This window comes from Uloborus diversus, chromosome 6 (genome assembly GCF_026930045.1).
Source record: "Uloborus diversus isolate 005 chromosome 6, Udiv.v.3.1, whole genome shotgun sequence".
NCBI lineage: Eukaryota > Metazoa > Arthropoda > Arachnida > Araneae > Uloboridae > Uloborus > Uloborus diversus.
In genome coordinates this window covers 140615241-140642514 of record NC_072736.1, presented here as the reverse complement: position 1 = coordinate 140642514, position 27274 = coordinate 140615241, and the positions used below count along the sequence as shown (strand labels likewise).

The 27274-nt window shown below is 31.2% G+C and overlaps 1 protein-coding gene across 1 annotated transcript in view; it reads right to left on the bottom strand.

Annotated features, from left to right (window-relative positions):
- LOC129225314 (agrin-like) overlaps nt 1-27274 on the bottom strand; it is a 338344-nt gene that overhangs the window by 110028 nt on the left and 201042 nt on the right. Inside the window, 4 exon segments of the mRNA XM_054859904.1 lie at nt 3407-3637; nt 10018-10236; nt 13856-13970; nt 25060-25154. Of these exon segments, the coding sequence (XP_054715879.1) occupies nt 3407-3637; nt 10018-10236; nt 13856-13970; nt 25060-25154 (660 nt within the window).

Below are 27274 nucleotides of genomic sequence, written 5' to 3'. Positions count from 1 at the left end.
GAGTAGATGGATTGAACTTTATTCCAGATGCAATTCTGAATAAAAATTAAGAAAATTCAGCTTTGAAGTTGTACTGCCTTTGATCGATAGTAATGTCTGTGAGTGAAGCTATTTGCTATGAATGGAAGCATTTCGTTTATGTACCTATATTATTTCAAAAGATTAAACATTCAACTTCACCTTATTTTACTTAAATTATGTGACATATTCTTTAGTTTTTTAAGCAGAAATTGGAAAATACTTGTGTAATTCACTAATGCCTGGTATAAACAATATGTATGTTCTTTTCTCTTGCATAAATTGCTAGGAGTATCTTGCATGTTTGCTTTTTTGACTAAATAATGATTCATAATTAAAAAGAAATTTGGTGACACCATGTTTTATCCTAAAAACAACAAATCAATTTTGACCCATATCCTAAAACGTTGATTAGCATTGTAAAAATACTATACTTGAATGAGTAACCAACTTTTATTCTTCACAGAAGAATCTGGCCATGCATTTAGGCATTAGCAAGAGCAGAGAACTAAACAAAACGTATACGTACAGCAAATGAGGAAAAATAATCTATTTTTATTTTCATATTGCTACCCGCAACTTAACAATGGGAGATGCTATATAATCAATTTTTATCCCATGTGTTGCTAGCAACAACACTGCTTCATTTTAGAAGTCAAAATTGATTACGTTACCGACTGAAAACATGTGCTAACATTAAATACCTAAATATGTATGTATGTAAGTGTTTTAACAAACGAGAAAGGCTCATCGTCTCGGAATTCAAGTTTCGTCATCAATAATTTAATCAATTTAGTCTACGGATAGGCATGTTGCAAATGGGGTTAACTAGACTGCCTAGAGCATAGTACAGAATCTTATTGAGAACCTTTGGAAGGAGTTATATAAAAAATTCAGAAATTGTGTTAACATCTTAAATTTAAGAAAGATATTAAATGTCCTCTCTAAGCCGAGTAAAAGGAAAACCTGTTGCGTACCCTTCTCAGTCTCACTGTCACCTGTGGTAGAAACTAAACAGCACTAACAAAGTAAGAGAGAATAGGAGAATAAAATATTTCATTGCTACACAGTATAAGTTAACGTTATTGTTAGTAGATGATAGTACGGACAAATGTATTTCACTGACAGGTTTTAGTCATGAAATTATCATTTTCTGAAAAAACAAAAATTACAAAATGCACGCACATTGATAAGTGTCCCGATTTTCAGTTATTTTTATACTAGAAAAAAATTAAACATGTTGCTAAATTCATTTTTTTTTTTTTTTTGTCAAGTGAAGATAACAGTTTTTACTCAAATATTTCTTTTTCTGATTTGGACTTTTTTTTTAGCATCGCTCCTGCAGGAGGCACTTGTTTTGTCAAAATTAAAAAATATATACTTATTTATTTTTATTTTTGCTATACTTCTCTGTGTTAGAAACAGTTAATATAAATACTTTAAAAATACATTTTTTCCAAGCTGGTCTTGGGACTGATGAGGACATACCATCAAGGACTAGTAAAAAGCATGCCCCGGTAGGTTAAGGCAGTTACTTCCTTTCTTGGAGGCTCTAACAATAATTGAACACAAATGAAGTGTCTTTACTGCCTTTATCGTCGGTGTCCATGCAGTTATCGTAAGCAGTGTAAAAAATACAAGGTGTCCGAAAAGTTATTGACATGTTTTAAATTAATAGAAAAGCAAGAATTGTTGTATCAATATGCGATTTGCACCATAAAACTTCGCATGTTCAATATTTTTTTAATGATATCTTTAAAAATAAAGGAATAGAAGAAAAAAGTAATTATAACTAATTTACCTTGACGGACTTCACAGTAAAAAAAACTAATTCTTACTGAAACGATATAACAATTACTTACAGTTATATATTTGTTTATGCTTCTCCTTTTTACTTTCTTTTATATCTAATATATAGAAAAAAGTATTGGGTTCGTGCAAATTTTCGAATTTCGAATTTTGACGGATTCGAACGCTTTCAGGCGTGCTGAGTCCATTTCGACCATTTTTGGAAAATGTGCGTCTGTCCGTGTGTGTGTGTATGTGCGTGTGTGCGTGTGTGTGCGTGTGTGTATGTGTGTGTGTCACGTCTGTGTGTGACCAGTTGTTTTGTGACCGCTCTACAGCAAAAACTACCGCATGAAATCGAACGAAATTTGGTACACATATGTGCCGCTATGTGAACTAGTGCCCAATGGTTTTTGGCACGAATTCCTCCAAGGGGGTGGAGCAATGGGACGTTTTTTTGAGTTATAAGTGCCTGCTATTCCCCAGCAAGTAACTGGCAGAATCAAACAAAATTTGGTCCATATGTTGTCCCTAACAGGTACAGGTGCTGATTCAATTTTGGTGTCAATAGCGCAAATGGGGGTTGAGCTGTAGAACATTTTTTGTTGTCAATTGTGACTGCTGTATCTCAAGAAATAAAGAACAGAATCAAACAAAAATTCATCGACAAGTAGCCCTTAGAGGGCATAATAGGTGATTTTATTTTGGTGTCAAAAGCTGAAAAGGGGGTGGCGCAATCGAATGTTCTTTTTTTTCATTGTGAGTGCCATATCTCAAGAAGTAATGCTACGTTCTGGATGAAATTTGGAATAAATGTGAATCTATTTGTAAATAAGCGTTGTTTCAATTTTGGTGCCAATCAATTCATGGGGGGGGGGCTGATTTTTTTTTGTAAATAAAAATAGCTTTATAAATGCAACAATAAGAAAGATAAATTGTAATACTGTCGTCTGCTTATTTCACGTAATTTTTATTTTTGGGAAATAATCGGAAATGTTATCGCAATGATTTAAAATTTTTTAACTGTTGCCATCTTATGTTTGTTAACAAATAAAACTTCTAATTAATTCAAGCACGGCTTTTAAAATAACTTTCAAGTCGTTCTTTGCTTTGCTTTTGCTGGAATTCAGGAATTCGGACGGTCGTCAAGTTTTTGTGTGCATATATATATATATATATATATATATATATATATATATATATATATATATATATATATATATATATATATATATATATATTTTTTTTTTTTTTTTTTGTTGCTGGGAATATTGGATTCTCTTCAAGCATAGGGAGGGATCAGAATTCACAAGAAAGATATAGAAGAAAGTTTCGTGATAACCACAACATACTAGTTTACAATGTCATTAAAAAATTCTTTAACCTGCGAAGTATTATTGATACAACAATGTAATGCTTTTCTACGAATCTTTAAAATGCATCAAGAACTTTTCGGACACCCTGTACATTTAAATTGCGAGGTTTTTTACTGTATGCCTCAAAAGTATGGAAAATGAGAAGTAGTTTAAGATTGTTTAAAAAAAATCCACGCATACTTGAAAAAAGCGAAAGGAAAATCTTAAATGTAGCAAAATCTTACCTTCGCACATTTTCATTGGTAAAATATAAATTTGTTCCTGGTTCCGACATGATTCTTCTTTCAAAGTACAATCATTCATATGAATTGTGTTGTCTGATCCGCAGACAGGTTCCCTGCTGAGAGGACAATTGAAATCACACACGCACTGAGGAAGATTGTCAGCATTATATTCACAGGTTGCTCCGAATTTGCAATTCTTTTCTATGCATCCTCTGCCAGCAGATCCCATGTCTAAAAAAGTTTGGAAGAGTCGAATCAAAATTAAAATTATGTTATTATGAGAGCAGTCAACATTAGACAACTTCTATAAGACAATTTTATGATAAAAGGTAGCACTGTTCTGAAAAATACCCATATTCTTCGGACAAAAAATAAATGAACTAAATTTCTAAGAAAAAAAAAACTTTAAACAATTGAATTATTCATTGCATGTTTAGTTTTCAAAAAAGACATTCCTAGAAACCTGAGCATATTAATATTTATACATAAAATGAAAAAAAAGTGCACATTTGGTTTTTATTCAATAAATTACCGCTCAATAGCCAGGGCTAAAGCAGAAATATAAGAAATACACCGACAGCTCAGTCATTTCCAGCCGAGGACTGCAGTTTCGTGCTTATTAGCACTCATCAGCCCGGCATAGGAAAGATAACTGAGTTGGAGATGGAAAACCTCTTAAGTAAGCCAAGAGTGCCAAACAAACTGGTAGCTAATATAGAATTAGCGCTGACCAGACGAGTGACCGAAACAATGGTTCGGTTCAACTCGAATATTGAAGGCAAGGCATGGTATATTCAATAAATTACCGCCCAATAGCCAGGGCTAATGCAGAAATACATGAAATACACCGCCAGCTCAGTCATTCCCTGGTTTCAGTCTGGTCTGCGCAAATTCTATATTAGCTACCAGTTTGTTTGGCATCTTGGCTTACTTAAGAGGTTTTCCATCTCCAGCTCAGTCATCTTTCCTATGCCGGGCTGATGAGTGCTAATAAGCACGAAACTGCAGTCCTCGGCTGGAAATGACTGAGCTGGCGGTGTATTTCATGCATTTGGTTTTTGTTTGCACATTTTAACAACAACATCTTTACATTTCAACTACTACAAAAAGCTATCTTTACTCTATAAAATTTAACGTTGCTTTTAACTTATGAGTTAAAAAAAAGAAATACAATCTTGTGCTTCTTTATCCCATAACTCGAATGCATGCGTATATTATATCTTGCTTAACGCATAAAACCGAGACAATGGGGTCGTTTCCAAAATTTTAAACTTTTTTTTTTTTTTTTTGTGAAAGTGCATGCTTAAAAACATAGGATCCGACAATTTTTAAAATAATTTGTATAAGTTTAATATTTAAAAAAAAAATACTTAAATCGGTGAGCTTTCATTATTTATGCTTCTGCCGATGACATCAAAGGTGATGAAATGCCATCCAGTGTTGCCATTCACAGAGCAAAATATTTAATTCGCATCTTTACTCACGTGTATTGGCAACGATATGGTGCACAGCAAGTGTAGAGCGCAATTTTAATTCGCTTCTTGATTATTATAACTTGGAAACGTGGTAGAAAGATGCGCCAAAGAGCAACATCTGTGACGTCATCAAGACCACGCCTTGTTTGAAAAATCGGACATTAAAAAAAAAATAATTAAAAAATAACTGTTGGGGAAAAAAAAGTATTTTCTGGGTCCGTGTTATTATTATTATTATTTTTTTTTTGCTTATTTAATCAATTTTAGTGACAAAAAGTACTACTTTTGACTGAAGGAAACAACCTCATTCACTCAAAGATCAATAACAATTGTGTTTAAGAAAAATAAGTACTGCTCTGGGCAGGTAAAAGGCAGTATTTGCAAATTTTTCATTTCCGATTTCTTTTTTGTGTATCTTTGTCATCTATTGTACGTCAGCTTTATTGTACAAGCTTGTTCATTTGCTTTGCGCTGAAAAAAAAGGGTCAAAAAAGTCTAATTTAAATGTTTCTTCATTGTAAGAAATGAATCCAAAACGTTTCTTCAAATATCTCGAAAACTCATTTCTGCAGATACTGCAGTTTATTTGCCCACGCCAGATTAGATGTCATTGTGTGGGTTAAACATTTGAAGACTTCGTTAAAACCTTACCAAGTTGAAATGTCGATACCATATTTTATCCACGGAGCAACCACATTATAGAATATATTGAAAAAAAAATTATTAAAACTGATTTACGTAAATGTCTTGTTGCCTCAATTAGCGTTTAAAGCAGAATTTTACGCAACTATTTATAAGTATTGCAATGAACAGCGGATAATAATTAAACACACTTGTCTGATGAGTATTTATTTTCGTTATGTAAGTTGAATTTCCTACTAAAACAGCTACTGTAAGAGTAGCTGTGAAATAATTCTGCAGTAATCATTGTTAAACTACATTCTAACACAAACTATCCAATTCCAGTTAATATCAGCGATCCTTCTTTTTAATTTTATATATATATATATATATATATATATATATATATATATATATATATATAGTAACACTTCATGTTACTCTATCGAATATTTTTTCTACTTAAAAATTATCAAGAGTTACGTTGACACATAAAAAAATCTTTAAATAGAGAATTAGAGAGAGACAGAGAACGGAAAACAATCTGGAAGGAATTTTTTGACTAACAACGAAGCAACGGGAAATAGTTTAATTGTACATAAGGCAATCATATAATTAAATGCAAATTTTCTGGTTTTCTGTCTTTGTTCTGTGTTATAATTGGTAAACTAATTCTTTATAATTGGTGTGGATACCAGTGTCCTTCTTAATGATGTCTTATCACTCACGAGTATTTCACTGCGTTGAGCACATTTGTGTCTAGATGAAAAGGTTCAAATACAACTTCTCAAAAACGTCATTTGTACGATTTTCTTGAAAGATATTGTTTTATCAACGTTGATGTTTCATTTTACTCGAATTCAAAAATAAGTTTTGAAAATCTTAACTTCAAAAATGTAAAAACATCCTTTCAAAAAAGATATATGTATATAGAGAGAAAGAGAGATAAGAAAGAGGGTAAAAGCAAAATGAGCACAAACAAGCAACCGCAAAACAAGCACTAAAGAAGAAAAAAATAAAATATGAAAAAAAAAGCAAATTATTGTCTTGTCTTTTGTGATGGAAGTCTTATCTCCTTCCATTAGCTAAATATTGAATGGATGTACGATAATAAAAGAATCCTACGTTTCTTTCAACATATGCTTAGCCAAAATTTACTCTATGCCTCAAATATTTCCTACTTTTTACTTCTGAAGAGGGACAAAAGAATCGGATACTAAAACCTTCGATTTATGACATTTTGATCTCAGAATAACTCCTTCGCAGAGATTTACTCAAAATCGTGTTTTATTTTTAGATTTTTTATCATATGAACTTTCCCCGGGAACAAGCATTGTCAATATCTCCCCGCTTTTCTCTAAACTTTTACATTTATACTCCATTATCCGTTGAAGTTGTTAAGAGGAAGAAAAAAGATGTAACGAAAGCAATGGCCAAAAAAATCTTCAAAACTTCCGTTCCTTTTTATGAAACATTCATGCGACCTAAACACATTTTTGCGGAACTGGTATAAATGCATTGTTGCTATATGCGGCGAAATAATATGATGACTGTTGCGAATTTTTGAGTAAGCCTTTGTCACGGATTTGATGCCAATCTCGTTTCACCTTTGGGAGCGAAAAGCTGAAAATGTCTTTTTATACGCATTTTTAGATGTAATTTTTTTTTGTCAAAAATAAAAGCAACAAATCTTATTTTGTGGGAATAATGCATAAGATAGAAACAAGTTCCATACATTTTTTTTTCTCAAGTTGTTTTGTATTTATAAAATTTTCTTTGAAACATTAAGGAAACGGATCTATCCGAGTTGAAAAACCTCAAAATAAATTTTTAAAAAAACTTTAAATCTATTGTAAAGTAAGCCGATATTTTTCGAATTATTTAACATATTTAAAAAAATGAAAAAAAATAAAACAATATCGCATAAGGAAGATTCCTTTCGAAATTGACACTCGTTTTACATATTCCAAAATGGTAAAACACATGGTTTCTTTTAGTAATTTCAATATATTAAAAAAAGTAAGATCAAAGAAAGTTTGAAAGGAAGTCTGCGGCGAGCCTGCATACAGGAGACTACATACAGCACGTCTTGAAATTATGTACAAAATTACTTCGAGTCCCGGTGGTTTGCACTTGAGGTTTTGTTTTTAAAACTTCAAAGTAGTTTTTTGTAATTATTTTTTAAGCTCAAATTTGCGTAAATCTATATATATATATATATATAAATGAATGTTTGTCTGTAAGTCATCCATGAACTCAAAAACTACCCGGCAGATTTGGCTGAAACTTTCACCGTTTCTTATTTTTGGTACTGGGAATGTTTGTAGACCAGTTCGAAAAAAATCCGATCGATAGTTCCTTTTTTATTCCAATTTAAGTCACTATCCATTGGATAAATATGAATAAAATTATCGGCTGCAGAAATTAATTCGCGTGAAAGATCTCATTGATAAGAAGTTAGCTGTTGCCAATTTTTCTTGAGTTTGAACAAATAAATTCTTTCTTTATTGTTGGCTTTTAATGCAACGGGGGGATTTAAAACTTTTTCTATTTGATATTTTTAGCGATTGATTGATCTTGCAAACTGCGTGAGTACAAAATTTGAGTATACTCACGGCTTCACTTGATACTTGGACCGATTATTATGAAAATTGCTATATATATGTACTTTTCCACTTAGAAGGTGCATAATATGCTCATTGAAGCCACTCGCCACCAGGTGGCACTGCAGAGTAGCAACTTCTGCCCCGTTCAACCGATTGTCATGAAAATCGGTATAATGATGTACTTTTTTTGTTGGCTTAGCAATGCGCGTCGGGTACAGCTAGTTGCCTAAAAAACTGGTCAATTAATTTCCACACCTCTTAACTTAATAATATCATTCGAAAAGAATTTTGTTTTTGCATCAAATAAAGCTCGTTCCAATTTTCTCAATTAATTAGAACAGCTAATATTTTAGAAAAAATGTCTATTTTAAAAAACAGTCCTAGGCTGAACTCAATTCAAGCCTAAAATATGTTACTAGCGACCACGAATTTGAAAGTGACTTTTGAAACATACAAAACGGCCGTTTTGTTTTGTTCAGAAGGCCCTTAAGCTGTAAAATTTGGTAAAGGTTAGTTTGGACCCTGGGATAGGGGTGCTCTTTAAAGCGTTTTACAATAACAACGTATAATAATATTGTTATACGTATTTTTATTATGTAGGATTTTAATACTTTTCTACGTTTAATGAGTGTTTTACCAAAACCCTATCTACTACAGGAAGGGGAGTGTGATTTTTATGTTGCTCTAATGGTAACGTATATTGTAACTGATGTTTCTAAACAGGATCTTTAAGTATTCGTGAACCAAATAAGATGGCAAAGCAATCTTTGGTGGTTGAAGAGCGGCAGCAAGCACGGGGCGGAACAGAATAAACAATTTAAATGTCACAAACCATTTTCAGTATAATTATTGTGCTCTAAGTAGAATTGTTTTCAAAGATTTCGAAATGTTTTCCATACTTAGGAACAAAATGTTGCGGATTTGTCATCTTCGACACCTTGTTTAACTATTTTAGGCAGGAAAAAATCTTACTGAGTACCATTATTTTTCTTTGAATGTATGTAGTACCTCAGATCCAGTCTAACGTAAGTCACGCAATCGCTAATATACAGGAGAGTTTACGTTCACATGGTTCGATGCGAAATAGGATTCTACATACGATGCACAAATAAAACGGAACATCACAATTTTTGTACATACGTCAGTCTGACTCTTAGGTACACTGCCGTGTGCAGGTAAAGGGCAGTAACTGCAAATTTTTCATTTTTTATTTTTTTTTTGCATTTTTGCCATCTGTTGTACGTTATCTTTACTGTACAAGCTCGCTTATTTGGTTACCGCTGAAAAAAAGGCGCGAAAAAAAACGTCTAATTCCAACATTTCCTATTGTTAGTATAGAATCCAAAACGTGTTTCTTCAAATATCTCGAAAACTCATTTCTGCAGATACTGCCGTTTACCTGCACACGGCAGTACAGATATATTGCCATTACAAGTTAAAAATTATTTTCTGTTGTTATCCCTTCAAGAAGTAAAATATCCTATAAATAAGCATGACTAAGACAGTTATGGAGATTGTACAAGAACTCCTTATGTTTAATTGTAGTGCTACATATGATTATGGCGTTAATAACAAAAGATGAGCGTTTGTATCACCAAGAAGCTGTTCTTATTAGCCAAATAGGCATCATGACTCTTTTTTTATAGCAAGATAGAACAATGTTAGCGTTTACAGAGTTGATTTTACTTAAAGACAGTGTCTTCAAATCCTGACAGTTTTTTTTTTCTTTCAAGCAACTAGTTGCTTTATTACTGTTTCAAAACGAGATTAAAATTTAAAAAATATTTTCCGATTTTTTAACAAATTGTTCCGCTCTAAACTGTAATGAAAGTAAAGCTTTGAACAAATAGTGCACTGGATCGCTAATTGTGCTACCTGGGTGACTACACAGAAAAGACGACACATTTACCTTGGCCAGAACTTCCAACATCTTCACACTCGCCGTAAAATAATACTGTGAAATCTTGACTTCTGATGCATGCTTCTCTACGCATTTCGCACTCGTTATGATATGTTGTGCCATCACTTGCGCATACAACTTCATAATTTGGAGGACAATCAATGGGACATACGCATTGCCCATTCTCACACCGAGCACCATATTTGCAGTGGACATTTTGGCACAAGTCTAAAAATATAAGATGATTAAGCATTCAAACCAAAACATAGTTTATTGTCTTCATTTTTCTGGTTTTACGGACTGATATATATATATATATATATATATATATATATATATATATATATATATATATATATATATATATATATATATATACACACAATGATGTTCTAAGGACAATAAAGGCTGAATTATTCCTGGAAATACGATGTAAAATACTAATAGTTAAAGGGTTGTCAAGTTTTTCCCTTAATGTGATATAATCAACTTTTTGGTATTAAAATGTCCTGTATATATTAAAAAACTAAAACAAAATCGTTAATTGATAATAGATTTCTTTTTATTACGAATATAACATTATTTACTGCAGCATATGATTTCTCTCGAAAAATGTTTAGGCATTTGTTAAGTTTCCTCGAAAAAGGTAAATTTCAGTTACAAATTCAAAAATATTTTTCCCCGTGCTAACAAAAGTGCAAAGAATATTTAAGGGAATTTACAGGAATGTATCTTAATTATACGATTTTTAAAAGAATTGAAAGTAGAGCGGTCTCTGAGATCTCACGTCCCCTATTACGTGTTACTTTTTCACCTCCCCTGTTACGGGTTAATAATGATTGACATTTACATTTTGTTTTTACATGCTTTGAATATTATTGAACAACTAAATGGAAACATTGATTTGAAAGAGTACATTTTCCAGTACAATTCCCCATATTTAAAGTTTCATCATGAACCGTCGCAGCAGTGACAACTATGAGAACATTAAAAATGACGCAGTTGCTATCATTGAACTGCTATGTGTTTCTATGAATGAACCAGCTAACAAAGTGATTAATGCATGGAATCTTACAAGTAAGATGAAAGTTTAAGCTCAATTATCTTTAATAATTGATCTATCTTTTTTAAATAAGTGTGATAATGATAAAGAAATGTTTTTAAAATAAGTTTTGAAAACTCCCCTCAGTTATTATATTTTCAACTTAAAAAACTTGTGCAGTCGATTCAGTATCTGTTAAAGTAAATTTTAATGCAGTTTCAAGTACGTATGTTGTTCGAGAAAAATACCAAAATAAGTAAAATAAAGACGGTGGATAACTAAGGACTCATAACGTGCCATAGCAAAATCCTTGTCGTCAAGTAAAATCTTCGTGGATAAAAACTTTTGAACTTGGATGAAACAGGACTCCCATTTGTTCAAAAGATGCCCCATGAAATGTTAGCTAAAAAGTCACGTTTTAGAAAATATCAAATGGTGAGCGAGGTGTAGTGAAAATAGCTGTGTTGTGTGAGTCCTGAGGGGGTTTTATGCTTCTCCTGTGATAAGGCATAGTTAAAAAATAAGTCTTTTTTAATAACTTACTATTATTTGTAGTGTTTGTTTCTCTCCTGTAATATCTATTTATATTTTACGGTTTGATTTTCTTATTTAGAATGTAGTCCGTCGGTGGAAACTGAATAGTCCAACGATAGCAACTGGTTCCCATGAATGGACTATATGCTAAAATATTTCTTTTTAATTTAACATTAAAGCGAATATTTTTACTAAAGGAAAAATATACTGTATAATTATTCCTATCGTTAATATAAAGTCTTAACTACTGCCTAAAAAAGGTCAAAAATGTTATGTGGTTCATTGACGGCAACCTTCCCCTATATTAACACACACATAAACGTGCAGGAATATATCTTTCTTTTAATTAATATACTTGGCATGGTCATCTTTAAAAGATTTCTTAGAAAAGATAAAACTTTGCCCATAATATTAGATATTATAATTATTTAGTCATTACAAATCCATTAATAAGCACTAAAAGAAGAAAAAAAAGCCATATTTTCATTTTGTAATCATATGAAATTAACACCTCTAACACTATTTTAATTCCTTTTACGAAATTTAAACATCTCAGTTTGTGACTTAATGGAATACGTTTTTTATTTTGAATTTTGTTATATATTTTTAGATAAACTCAAATTTGTATTGCAAAAAAGTTTAATCGAGTAATTAAAACGAAAAAATATATGAACCTGGGATCGAACCAGACATTTATCAATTAACTCTTAAAAATTTCATCATCTGAACTACCCTTTCTTCTCAATTACAATATTTCAATTTAATAATGAAAATTTTCTGTATACAATGTAACATTTTCTGGGAAAAGTATTAATCTATTTTCAATCGTGCTTAAATTACTTTAAAACAATTCAGCTACATATAATTCGAAATATTAGCTTGTTTCAAAAGATTAGTTATAAGAAGAGTATTCTCCGAATAAAAAATAAATATTTTCATTTCCTTTCTTAAAAAAATACCAGAAATTATACTCCTACTAGTTTTATCTTAATGAATCATCTTTGCGGAACTTTCACTGCCCTCCAAATGAAGCACTTTCAAGGCATTTCCGTAGCTTCATATCAGGAAATTCTTTAAGTTTTCTAAAGCTTTTAAACATTTTATTTCGCCCAAGAAGTTATACATAATGACCCAGATTTTCAAGTATCTTTTCCTTAAAATATGTACCTTTCTTTGAAAGGAACAAGATTAATAACTTAGGATAAAGACGAACATCAAAATCGTTCTTGTAAGCGATAGAAACACTCCAAGTAAGAGTGCATATCATGAATTTAAATTAGAAATCCCGATACTGATGTCTTATTAGAATCTAGCTGCTACTAATGAGTGGCTTTAAGACGCATCTTAAATAGTTTTTGTTGTTAAATGTCTCTTATGATAATGGTTCTTTAATTACACTAGAATGTGAGATATTTAGGTGCAAAAAATGTAAGTGATAAAGCATCAAATGAATTTAATATTCATAATTCAAGGTGAAAGAAAAAGTCAAATCATCTTTTGTAAAAATTATTCATGATACAAAAAAATTGTTAAAAAAATTGTTACCTTGGTTAAAAAAAAATTGTTTGAACATTTTTTTTCTAAAGCAGAAAATTTTGATATTTAAAGTTAAATATTATTGGGAGTAAGAGATTTTAAATTGGCGTAGAATGTAGCAAAGTTAACAGTATAAACAATAGTAAAAAATTGGTTCTATTCGTAAAATTTAACATTGAAATATCGATAATGATGCTTTTTTTTAAAGAAAAAACCAGTTGTAATTGTTTAAACTAAATTATATTTAGATAAGATAGTTAATGAAAAAAAACTTTCAAGTTTGCAAACGCTTTTATCTTTGTTTTTTTTTTCTTTTTTAAATCCTTTTTCTGTTTTTTTTTCTCCTTAGAAAAACAAGTTGACTGTTTAAATTAAATTAATATATATATATATATATATATATATATATATATATATATATATATATATATATATATATATATATATATATATATATATATATATATATATATATATATATATATATATAGTTGAGGTGTCGAAAGTTTTAAAATTAGAGTATACTTTAAAGAGTAAGAATAGTGAATGTAATTTTACTAGGATGGAAAATGAAAAGAGAAAATGGCTGAGAAAAACACGCATTTCTTTTTAACAAGGCATTGGATTGAAAATAGAATAATAACAAATCACTGCTTCGTTAAAGCAGAAAGCTAAAATGAAAAGTCAGTATATAAATTAACACAAATTTGAGAAACAACACAATTTTTTTCTTACCACAAGGACCCCTTGACCCAACAACGACGTATTGTTGCTTATTACAAGCGGCAACTCGCATTTCGCACTCGTTCAAGTAAGTCACGCCATCAGTTCCACAAACAGATGATTCAACCTGTTATGTAAATAATTTTATTACGATGAATACAAAACACAGTAAACAAAATAACTAGACGGACGTTTTTTCATCCTGAAATGCCTGAACATTTCAGTGACATACATTAGCATAGTTGGAAAGCCTTTTTTAGGTGGGAATTTTTGGTCATAACAATATTCATTAGTGTATAAACTACCATATTAGGTTTGGCAATATGTCAAACCCAAGGGTTCTGGAGGGGAATTCGATCCCAAAACATCCCCCTGGCTGCACCACTGGTGACAAAAGGTCGGATCGACTAGTAAAACAGCACATACCAGTGAATTCGAACAGTTTTTTTTTTCTCTCATTTTTTGAAGTAAAGTTTCAATAGTGTTTGCTTCAATGAAGTGTCAACAGCAACTTTCTTCTTACTATCCCAAACTGAAGTTCTGAAAAAAATGTTTGTATGTCGACTGGTTAAATGCGTTCATTTATAAGGTAACTGTTGCCGTTATTTACTTAACTAGAGGGCACCGCCCCTTGCTCGTTGACACTCACCGACCCTCGAAGATGACTTCGCAAATATTTTTATCGTCTATTAGGAAGAATTTGATTAAAATACGCGTTTGTTAGAAAAAAACAATAATACCCCTCCCCCTCCCGTAAAATAGAATTCATGTAAAGAGCCTATTGTAATTAGTACAACATTAAAGTTCTTTCCCACAGAATGAAAAAAAAGACCATAATAAAAATATGTTTAACAAAGTATTAAATAAGCTATTTAAAAACTTACAAAACCAAAATTCTTAATACATCGTATCACATAAATATTTTCGAAGTTATAATTTTGTAAACTTCAGCGAAAGAGAATATTACACTCTTTTTTGAACCTCGAAAGCCTACAAAAGCTCACAGAAAGGTGAACATTCTAAAAAAGTATAAATGAGGACAAACCCTTTAGCTAGACATGAAACTCAAAAATCTTGGTTTAAATTTATTTTTTTTATAATAGACTTCATTTTCTCATCATCGTTTTATGGCGCCTTTTGAATTAAATGATTTGACTCCTGTAATCTAAATCAATTCGGGGAATAAGCATAACGTAAATTGCCTCATTTTAAAAAGTTTTCGCGAAGCAGGTCAAAAGGTGATATGCAAGACAAAGCGCTTATTTGCTCGTTAAACGTTGCCAAAAACAATATTTCTGAAATCAAAAGTTTATTTTTTTAAACAAAGCAAACCATTAAATAAGACTGAAAATTAAAAATTATATGAAAAAAAAAGTTGTTTTCAAATTCGTAGTTTCCAGTAAAATTTTGCTCTTTAGATCCTGGCCTGAATTAAGTTTAGTCTTGTACTTTTTTTTTAATGTTATCTTCATCAAGTTAGATCAGCTGATCTCCTTATAGAGCTGTTCTAATTAACTGATAAAATTGGAACAAGCTTCATTTGATGCAGAAAAAAGTCTCTTTTGAACGACATAAGATGTCAAGGGTTCTGAAAAATCTTTGATCCCTTTAAAAGTTCATTTTACGTGGAATATTAGCTGAAAAAATTAATTACAGAACAACTACTCCAAAATTTAGAAATAACGATACACAGGTGCAAACCCTTCGAGATCGAAGTATTTTTGTACAAAATGTCAAGGTTCTAGGTGCTATGGGGTCTTCTGGACGTAGACCCACCACAGACATTCTTTCACAATTTTTTAAAAGTTATTTATTTTTTTTTTTACGTACGTAGAAATTCCACTAAAAAAAGTGAAGCTGAACCCCAAGGGTGTTCCCACTTTTTCTTAGTGATAAAGTTATCAATAAAATGTATTCAACGTCGTGCAACTGCTTTTAATAATATTATAAATTTCTGGAACGGAAATGGTGCTTTGGATCATTTATTGGTCATAGCATCCTAATTAAAATGTTGTTGTAGAAAATAAAATACATAGGTGATATCCCATTTCGATAGATTCGTATACGTCTGAAGACCCGGAAATTGCTTAAATATAGTTTCTTGTTGTTTCATCGAAAAAAAAAAAAAAAACGTAACAAGAAATCGTACAGGTGTGCAGATTCTCAGAATGAACAAAAATCTCGCTAAAGATAACGAAGATGATCATAGCTGTCAAGTATACTTATAGGAAAAAAAATTCAGCTAGAAGGATAGCTACGCTAACAGAAATATGTCACTCCAGTGAAACAAGAAGTGTGCTAAGGTTTTTGCTTTGGGAGGCATGGCCACTTACCCCTTGTAGTCCTAACCTCGCGCCAAGTGGTTTTTATCTCTTTGGACCTTTAAAAAAACACTTGGAGGTATGGCATGAAAGAAATCATCGTCAAGACTCTAAAACCACATTAAGATGCCCTGCTGAACCGCAGCACCGGTTCTGAACTGCTGACCTATCAAGTGTTTTTGGTCACGAAACATTTCTCGAACGGTTTAAGTGTCAGTTAAAAACGCCAAATCGGCCAGGAAAAAAGGCGCCTAGTGCGACATGAACTTTATTAATTTATTTCTGATGACTCATTTCAGTAGATTAATAATCATTAATTAAAAAGATTACAGCAAGCACTTAGTTTTATTTGAGCACAATATGAAAAAAAAATATTGGAAAGTGTGCAGTTATTAAACAGAACCGACAAGAGGCCAAGTCTGTCTAGTTGGAAAGTAAGGGCCTGGTCTTTGGGGGGACCGGCTTGGAATTACAGTTGTATAAGTTTTCCATGTTTACTTGGGAAGGTGGACTAGGCGAGTTAACTGACAAGTAGCCCATCTTGAATCTCGGTGGTCATGTTATTAAATTATGGTCACATAACATAATGATGGATGGATAATTTTGAAAACGGTTTGTGTGTGTGTGGGGGAGGGGATTCGGGTGGGGCTTCCATGGCCCCTCCCTTGTATCCGCCCGTGACCACTAAGTAATTTGAAACGGAGAGACTCTATATCATTTACTAGATTTATATTTTTTAATCATTATTTGCAGTATTCTTTTATTTAATATGATAATGTAAAAAGGGAATATATTAATTATTGTTGTTATATTAGATTTTTTAAAAGGTTGTAAAAAAGGAATAATTCATAAAGACATTTTTATTCCCACAATAAGGCAAAGAGTTGGAAGGGAGTAAATTGCGAAGCGAATAATTTGCAGCGATTGGTGCACTTGATTATCCATAATACAAGACATGTTTTGTGATTTTTAAAATGCCCTAAAGTAACTAGCATTCTTTAAATTTCACTTCTTATTAAAAATTTCTCATCCAAAAAAAAAAAATGTATTGTAAAAAATGAGAAAAAAAGAGGCAATGAAAGAATAGTTTTCTACTAAAAGAAAATGCCCCAAAAATTAGAAAAAAAAAATCTACTTTTAAAAGCCAATATTGCTTCTATTTTTACCATTCCTCAAGAAAATGTTTTTTAACAGAAAAAAATAACTACAAAAGCAAAACCTATGTTTAAGCTTTAATATTTTTCCTATAACTGAAACAAAGGAAATAAAAACCTATCAGAGAAAACGTTCAATCAATAGAAGCAGTTTAATGTCATGTCTCAAATAGAACAAAACATTCCCTTTTATTTGTTTTTCTAACTGCAAAGAAAGCTCTGTAAACGTCTTTGAATGAAATAAATTGTATGTTTGTAGCTTTTTCCGAGACTTTATACGAAGCCACTCTAACGAAAAAGCAAATTGTATTTAAGCTAAGCAATTTCTTTATCTCTTAGCCGGAAAATAAACTTAGAGAGATCTCAATGGGCGGACATTTTTTTTTTAAAGTCACATCTTCAAAAATTTTATTTTTATTTTTCGTTTGACTTTTATAGAAACTCTTATTTTTTGCTAAATACCAACCGAGTGGTCTGCTGCTTAAAGTAGGCAATAACTTTTAAGTACTTTTTAGAAGAAAACGGTAGACAAAGATGTGAACTCAACGCTAGGTTAGTATCATTAAAAAAAATCATTTAATCGTTGCGTTATTTTTTTCCCCTCTAGATTGAACTGATTAACTGTTATAGTAACAACTTGTACTCTGGGCGCGAGCAGAGTAGAAAGAGTTCACTTTTGAAAACTAGACAACATAATAACATTTTAAATGTTCTGCAATGATATGAAACAGAGATTCAAAGATAATTTTAACACAGATTGTCAGTACAAATTTTCATTTCAACATGAAAATATATGACAATATTGCCACACTGATGCTGTATTTTGCATCTCTTTGCATAAGCCTAATGTTGCGGATGTTTGGCGACGCCAATGAGTTGTCACATTCATTACGTCACTTCCGTTTGCATTTGTTTCATTTCTTAGAGCACATGTTCATATTTTATCTTCTTGCTCTGAAAATTATCTTTCAGTTTTTTTTTTAATATTCTTAACGTAAATTATAGGGGCAACAGGGTATACTTAATACGCATTTTTATTTTAATTTTATAATATTTTTACCACGTACCAAAATTAAACTTCACGTAACAGTAAAATATTTTCAACGATTTCAGCATCTATATTAACAACTTTCTTTTTGTATGAAAGTACGAAAACAATATTTTTTCTTCCAAAATGGGTCAAGTTGATAAACTAATAAATAAACTTTTACGCAGATATAAAAAAGCAATGAAATTAAGTTTTTTAAAAGTTTTATTTATAGAAAGTTTTTTTTCATAAAATGCTTGAAATTCGAATTAGTCAATGAACTTAAATTTACTTTACAGTTAATACAAACATAAGTAAAGCTAAAACACGTTTTTTCAAATATTTTAGGAGGAATTTTCTTCATTAGTTTTTTCCCTCATTTTCGCGATTTCTGAAAATAAAAAAAAAACACTTAAAATTTTTGAGTTTAATTCTTACGTGGTATCAACTTGACCCAATCAACGTATTACGTTTATTCAAGAACGGTGGAAAAACAACTTCCAATCTAAGCAACTTCAAAGAAGTAAAATCATGCCTTCTATTCAAGGAACACAGCAGCATCTTACTTAATCAGATATTATCACATAAATTTCTTATACGACAGTTAAAAGCGAACCGTAAAAGTTTTCATTCGTGCACATTTTTTTAACGAACAGATATTATTAAAACTAAAAAAATACGTACGTAGAATCAATATAAACCGGTTGATTCTTCATAGGACTCTCAGCTCGGGGCCCACAATCACTCGATACTTATGGCCCTTGTATCTAAAGCCCCAGATCGTAGCTTAAGTAGCGACACTAATAAAATTTTGAAGCTAAACGCAGCTTTCTTCGTATGTCTGTTATGATGAAGTAGCATGTTTTGATTCTTGATTGAGGGTTAACATGGAGTTAACAAGAAACCACAATTTAGAAGCAAAATATGCTTCTTCATCCAGGGCGCTCCGAACTTAAATTTTTGGAGGGCAGAAATTCTCACTTTGTTGAATGGATCTCCAAATTTCAAAGAAAGATGATAATTTTGCTAAATGAGTCATTCCATGTCAACTGACTTATTTTTTCAAATCGTCCCCACTCGACCATCTCCGATTTGAATACAATTTTATAGAGGCGTAGAGATGTGTGTGCCTCTGAAACTAACCTATGCAAATTTTCAGCTTCCTAGATACAAATCCTGAGGATCTAGGATCTCCGAAAAATGTGATCCAAGAAGGCGGATAAGCTTTTTGTGCCAAATTTCCAAGTTTACACCAAGTTTACAGGAAATTTTATTACAGTGGAAGCCTGAAATTTTAGGCGCTTAAAGTATGTTTGACCGTTAGTACATTCAAGTAGTTTTGTGAATTTGAGCTCATTAGATTTTGTGTAGCATGAGCGTGAACTTGTAAAAAAGCGCGATGGTAGAAAAATATACTTCAAGATTTGCATCTAGGAAGCTGAAAATTTGCATAGATTAGTTTCAAAGGCATCTCTACTCCTCTATAAAATTTCATCAAATCGGCGTTGGACGAGTGGGGACCCGTAGGTCTCTTGATGGTATTTTTGCCGCATCGTCGGACAAAAAATGTTGAATACGGAAATTTTGGGAGTTCTCGGAAACTTCCGGAGCACATCAAAATAGTCACACGAAGAAAGAGACGTTTAGCCCTAAGATGGTGTACATTTAGCCACTTAAACTACAATTTCAGACTTTACTTGCATCAACTTTACCCTGTATTGACTATACCCAGTATTTTCTACCACATTTAACTTATATTATTTTTAATATCTACATTTTTGTAGGAAAAAAAAGACATCACCTGCGAATAATTAACGCCTCATGTGTATGCAAAATCAAAAGAAAGTTGAGGGGGGGGGAGCACTTAAAAGTACCTTTTAAACCAAAATTACGTTCTTCGCTGATAACATTAAGAAGATTGTCATTTTAATTGGATAATCAGCGTTAAGCATTAAATTAGTCGCTTCGATCACATTAATTCGCCTTCGACGGGGGTACTTGTTAGCCCAGCTCTCTGTTCCATGTTCTAGAGGGAAGACTTGAATGAATAATGTGCAGTTATCTGACTTCCATCATTTTGAAACATGGCTTCAGGCACTCGGAATTAAATTGGGAGCGAGTAACGCCGTGCTGAATGCCGGTTGAAAATTAAATGCGAAGCTGTGGACGAACTTAAACAATCGATGCAGTTATTAAAGGGAAGTTTTTGTTATTTGTGATGGAGGAAAGGTTTGTAGGAAGGCGAGGTAACATGGCTTCGGAACGGAAACCAGTACAAATTCCATTATCTGTGTCGCTTTAAACCAGAGAAGTTAACGATGAACTCGTTATAATTGTGATGATAATACTATATTTTAAATAAATGTTTGTTCTGGTAATGGTTCGAAGTTCCTTTATGATGGATAAATATGAATTTTAAAGTGCGAAAGTTAGAGAAATTTTGCACATATATATCTTCTTGCGGCATAAAGTTTAGTCTTCCTTTGTAACAGAAAACGTGTGATGCTTTTTATTTTGAAATTCAGATAATATTTTTTTTTAAATTCCGACAGTATTGTTTTGATTGTAAAGATAAAAATAGTAACTTCATTTTCTACCTTTTTAAAAGCTGGAAAACAGTGCGTAAGTTTGAATTACCGGAAAAAATTGAAAAATATCATCTTAATCTATATATTCCCCCTGTCAGTTTATATGGGATTTTACTTTTTGTAAGTAATAAACTATTATGAAATAAGTAAGGATAATTAGAAAGGCAAAATAACTTATTTGTTCTAATGAATTGGGGTCAGGTCTTCAAGCGATTCTAATGATAAATTTCGTAAATATCCTTTATAATTTGCCGTATCTCTGTTCGTTACTTTTTCCTTATATCGATATTCTATGACTAATTTAGTTGACATTCACGATAGCACGCTAAATTATCGGACTAAATATAGTTTATTCACTATTTGACTTAATTTCAACAACGTAAATATGTTTCCAAATTCCTTTTTGTAATGCTGCTCAAAATGCCTGTGCAGGAAAATAATCGTTTTAAGCAAAATCGGCAACAGCACTAGTATCTAATAATCTGGTATCCTCTTTTTGAATGTTAATTACTAGTATACGTTTGCAGCCAGTTTAAAGCCCATATTTTGAGTTACAAGAATAATATAAAGTAGTTTTAATAAATTAATTTAGAAAAATAATACATTTTATATCCTAATATACTGATAAAAGAAGAGTTACATGCATACAACTGCATAATCTGTTAAAAATATAAATAATTATGTAAAAAAAAAAAAAAAAGTAAATCTTATATACTCATTTTATATTTTGTTTCTTTGCAATTAGACTATATGTTAACAGAAATGCGAAATATATAATAGGGACCGGAAAAAAAAGGTGTGACAAGATTTTAGGAAAACAATGATGTTTTTACACTCTTCCCCATCTACGCCATTTGTGCTGATCCAGTGCAGATTTAGATCGTAGTCCTAGATTAAATAGATTGGGGGGGAAATATTTGGAGATTTAAAAACAGAAATAACAGCGTTAAATTGCACAAAATTGCAAACACGTGTTTTCGGGTTGCAAGGTGCTACCTTTTTCAGGGCAAAAATGTGAGCACTTGATGAAAATACTTCTCACAACAGTCAATTTTTGTTTACATTTTTCACGCCTTGTAATACCGAAACACGTGTCTGCAGCAATCTGCAATTTTGTGCAATAAAACGTTGTTTTTTCCTATTTCACTTTCCAAGCAGAAAGGTACATTTTCAACTCTTTCCTAAAGATAGTATTTATATATTATATACATTTTCGAGTTATTGTATTAGAATTATCTGAATAAAAGAAATCCGATGATGTAATGTCGGGTGAAAATAGTGGGTGAGGTAACCCAGCACTTATTAGTTTTTCTTAAATTATTGCTGAATAGTGTAACCATTCATAATTATGTTTCAGAAACACTCCTTTTCTGTTGACAATCGTTGGAATGTATTAGCTTAACATTGCATTACGTAGCCTAACATCTGGTTTTGTTTTATTTCTATTGCTTACGAACAAGTCCACTAATGTGACAAAATGTTAAAAAAATGGCCGGTGGTATCTAAACGTCAACTTCAGATCGTTTTATCGGCAAACAATGTTTTTTTAATTTCTATAAACCAAGGATCAAAAATTTATAAACCATAGAGGAGCTAAATGTTGTTGATATCAAGGGTAACTAACTCATTTATTAAAATAAACGCTTGCTAGAAGTGTACTGCTTTAAACCGAACGATATTACATCCTGGCCCCCTGAATATTACAAACAAATCATCAATAATGCAACAATTAATTTGTTAGGGTAACCTTCCGTCTTTATCTATTCACGGCGACTAAAACTTTGTAATTAACATGGTGAAAATTATACTTTTAATTAATCAAGCTCATGGAAAATATTGAAACTAGAACCAACAATGATAATAATAAAAAAGGGAATAAATAAATCCCAGCGATAAATCATATGAGCGAAATAAAATTTACAGTTTGCACAGCTCTTTAGCTAATGGCCGTTTTTACGAAACGCTAAGTACTTGTTTGCTATTTAACGCTATGTTTATTCATTCTGTCATAAGCCTGGAGCTTTAATTAGCGACGGAACTAAGTGTGTTCACTGGGGTGGATGCTCACGAGTCGAAGGCGACAGTCTAAAAGAAAATTATCCTGGAATATGGTCCATTTCTTGTTTCTTCGAGCAAGATAATTCTGTTGTCTGTGGGGAACAGGCGCTAGCTTTCTGCTAATTCTTCAACGCAGTCATTGGGGCATGCTTGTTATCGGAAACTTACTTTTACACACGCTCTAGCAATTATGATCTTTTTCTACCATTGTACATCACGTGACTTGTTAGAACAGAAACAAGTTTGTCATTTTTGATTAATATCTGGTTTTAGTTACAGTTGAAAAGGTTTTTTTTTCTGTCTGAAGAACTTGGTAGGAAAATGTTAATTGACTATAGATGGATAGGTTGCAATTGACGATGAAATACGAGATCGGTGTATCCCATCATAAAAAGCAAATTGTAATTATGTAGTAATTTTGTTCTAAGTCCTTAATAATGACAGAAGTCGTGAAAGTATTTAAAAGGAAATGATACGGAAGATATAGTATGAGGGAAAAAATGCACGTAGAGATAACTGGGATGAAAATGAAGCAATATTAATTAGTCTTTCTGAAAAAGGTATTTTTTCGTAATTATCACATTAAATTTGCATCGCAATTGCTTACCTTTAATAGATCACTGATAAGTCATTATTAGAAATTGAATCAACCAACCGAAAAGTTTAGATCCTTTTACTGTTGATTTTATATGTATAAAAATATTTGATGGATTAAAAAAAATAAACAATTCTGGCTGTTCTAGATGACGGAAAAAATATATTAGTTGAAGTCAACAAAATAAAAGTATCAGATATAAAATAAATATGAGAAAAAAGGGCGTTTTATTTCAGTAAACAGTGTGGTCTTATAAGTTCAAAATTGATACAAAAAATGCTAATTAGTAATTTCGTGTTATTAAAAGAAATATGTTTAGCATTTAATCAAAATTTGCACCCGATTAATGCTTAGATATACACAGAACTCGTAATGACTAATTTCGTCCACATGTTTTTTTTTGTGTGATGCAAGTATTGTCACTTGGGAAATGCAATAGTTTCAATGATCTTCTGAGAAAGAAATATTTAATAAACATTAACTAAAAGGCAATTTCACAGAAAAAAATGTTACACAATCCTTTCTCCGAAAAATGAAATAAATATACTAATTTAGCTGAATTTTGAAATAATATTCAACACATTTTCTTAAGTTAAAGGCTTGATGATTCACAATCTTAGCATATATTACCAGAAATGCTGACCTTAGATTTTTTTAAAACCTCAAATACCTGAGATTGGGTCCAGGATTCAACATTGCCTAAAACTACATGTTGAAAATTTCAAATTAAAAAAATACGCGAGGAAAGAATTTATGATCGAATATTATTTATGATTCAATCCTACTTAGGGTGGTTAAAATTTAATAAGGACTTCTCCCCAAACCAAGGGCCTGGATGAGCACGTAGTAATAAACTAAAGAAGCAGCCGAAATTTTATATAGTTAAAAAATACTGTTTACGAGAGGATTTTTTTCTTAGTGAATTTAGTTTTCTGTTCTTAATGAACTTCAAATTATCTGAACTACCAGACAAACATAATGCAATAACCAGTACTTGTTAACCATTGATTAAATATTTAGAACGAATAAATAAATAATAATTATACTAATAAAAGTAAACAACATACTTCGCAGCCTTCTTATTATCTCTCGTATTCTTGTTGGAAAACAACATAATTGTTTCTTAAAGTTATGAGCAAGAACAAAAAGTAGCCAAATTTATTTATTTATTTATTTATTTATTTATTATTTTTTAATTATAAATAATCTCCCCTTTTCTAAATTAAAGAAAAGTTTTTTTCTAATAAGATGTTTAATTATTCAGAACATAATTTAAAGTGAAGTATAATGTACTTAAAGTTACGCAATATATTTAAGTGAATTATAATCCGCTTAAAATTAGGAAATAATTTGAAATTAAATATAATCTGCTTAATGTTAGGAAATACATTGAAATGAGGAGTACTTTCCTTAAAGTTGTAAAATTTATGATTTTCAAAAAGGAAAAAATACAAAATAATTAAAACTACTTACTTTTATGCAGGAGTGGGGGCAAACGCATCGAGCTTCATTCTTTCCGTCACTTTCACACACAGCGTAATGCTCACATTTTTTATTTTCGCATCCATCTACAAAAAAAGAAAAAAAATTTAAGATTCGTAATTTAGAATTTCATTTTCACAATGTAGACAGTGTGTCGACACCTATTCTGATCCAGGAGCTATGTTCAAAGACATAGGCATATCATTTCAATAAGAAAAATACTTTCAACAATGATTGCCCAATAAAATCCAAAGATTGAAATCCTTTTTGCAAAAAAGAAACGGCCATTCTTCCAGCCACAACTAAAGTTAATTACTAATTGAATTCTGACTATGCACTGTTTGAACCTGGGCTTGAAGCCTAAAAACACTGAAGCAATTATATATATATATATATATCAGCCAGAGTTCTGAAATGTGACAAAGTTCATCGTTGTCGACTCAGTGACGCAAACCAGAACTTGACTAAATTTTCTAATATCGTTAAGATGTCTTATAACCAATTAAAGGGACAGTGGACCTTGAAAGCTTTTTCTTTTATTTATTAATTTTGAAATATGAAACTGGGCATAAAAGTTAGTAAGTTCATTAGCATGCAAAATATCAAGCAAAAATAAAATGCAGCAAAATAAAAATTTAATAAAAATATTAAATTTTGAAATTTAAAATAAAACTTTTAAAATGCTCCATGCAACTCAATTTTTGCTTTTTTCAAACTTTGCGAACAATTTGCATTTTATCAGAGAACAGAACATTGCCAAGAATTTAGTGCATCCATTTAGGGATTGGTCTATTATTAACAGCACAGTACTTTTTTTCGCGTAAAGCAATAGTTTTTGTTGCGAATATTACATAAAAATCAAAACTTTAATATTTTTAAGTAACATAAAACTCTCTTAAACCTTAATGCATACCCAGTTTTATCAAACTACTACCAAAGTAGCATATTCTGAAATTTGAAGCATATCGAACAAAAATTAAGTCGCATGGAGCTTTTTCCAATCTGTGTCAGCAACGAGTTTTCCAATCCGAGATAAATGACGTTAAAGTCTAATTTCACCTACATTTCGTGATCTTCGTATTTTAATACCTCCGGAAAGATATTTTCACGGTGACTAAATATTTGACATTAATACCAATGTAAGAATTTATTGAAACTTAGTTTACATGTTTGACACTTAGTTTTACGACTTTGTTTACATGTTTTACAACCATTTTAAACGAAAACACGCTCTGTTTACTTTTTTTAAAACGCATATAACTTCACGATAAAACATCAGATCAACAAGAGGTTTTTTTCATACGATTCAGCCACACTTCATATATTGTTACTTTCACGGAATAAAAAAAATCACATTTTTGACCGATTTGAGCTATTTAGAAGGTCTACGGTCCCCTTAAGAAACTACGATTGGCAATATGCATTAAAAGATTCGAAGCATGTACATTCATATGTTGAACTAAATTTCATTGTTTGGTTTCTTCCTTATTTGGAGTCATGTTCAATAATCTTGATTACGTTCGCATACTCACTTAGGTGAAAATTCCAAAAGTGTTTATATTATTTTGCAACACAATTCTTTTAAAAAAATACTTTTTTACTGAATTTAAAAGTGGTATATACATTGAATTAGGTGAGATTATCATACTCCTCCCCAGCATAGCTTTTTCTAAAAATTGGTTATAAATTTTTTGTCTTGATACCACAATACTATTACGGTGTTCAGATAATTTAAAACCCAGTATATATATAATCAACAAAAAAAAATGTAATGTTTCTGCATTGAAAAATATCATACCGTATGTGTTTTTTTTTTCCTTTACCAAACCAAATGTCGTTTCAGATTTTTCACTAGGACATCTGACTCAACTAAAATTCTTGTATACTCATTACTTGACGAATTTATTTGAAAATACTTACCACCTTAAAAATTAAGTTAAAGACTTTTAATATTTTATTAATATTCATTATTCCACATTCTTTATCATTTGACTATCCATTGTTATCAACTAAAAAATAGACTTGGAAAAAAAGTGTAGCGTAGTTAAGAAAACTTTCTAACAAGTTCAATAACTTCCCAAATTTGGTCCTCGAAATTCATGTTTATCTCCCACAAACAGATTTTTCCTTTTTAATGTGAAACTTCGCGTGTCATTTATCTTCCACGTAGCCAATTGCAGCTTAGATATAGGGCTCTATCAAAATG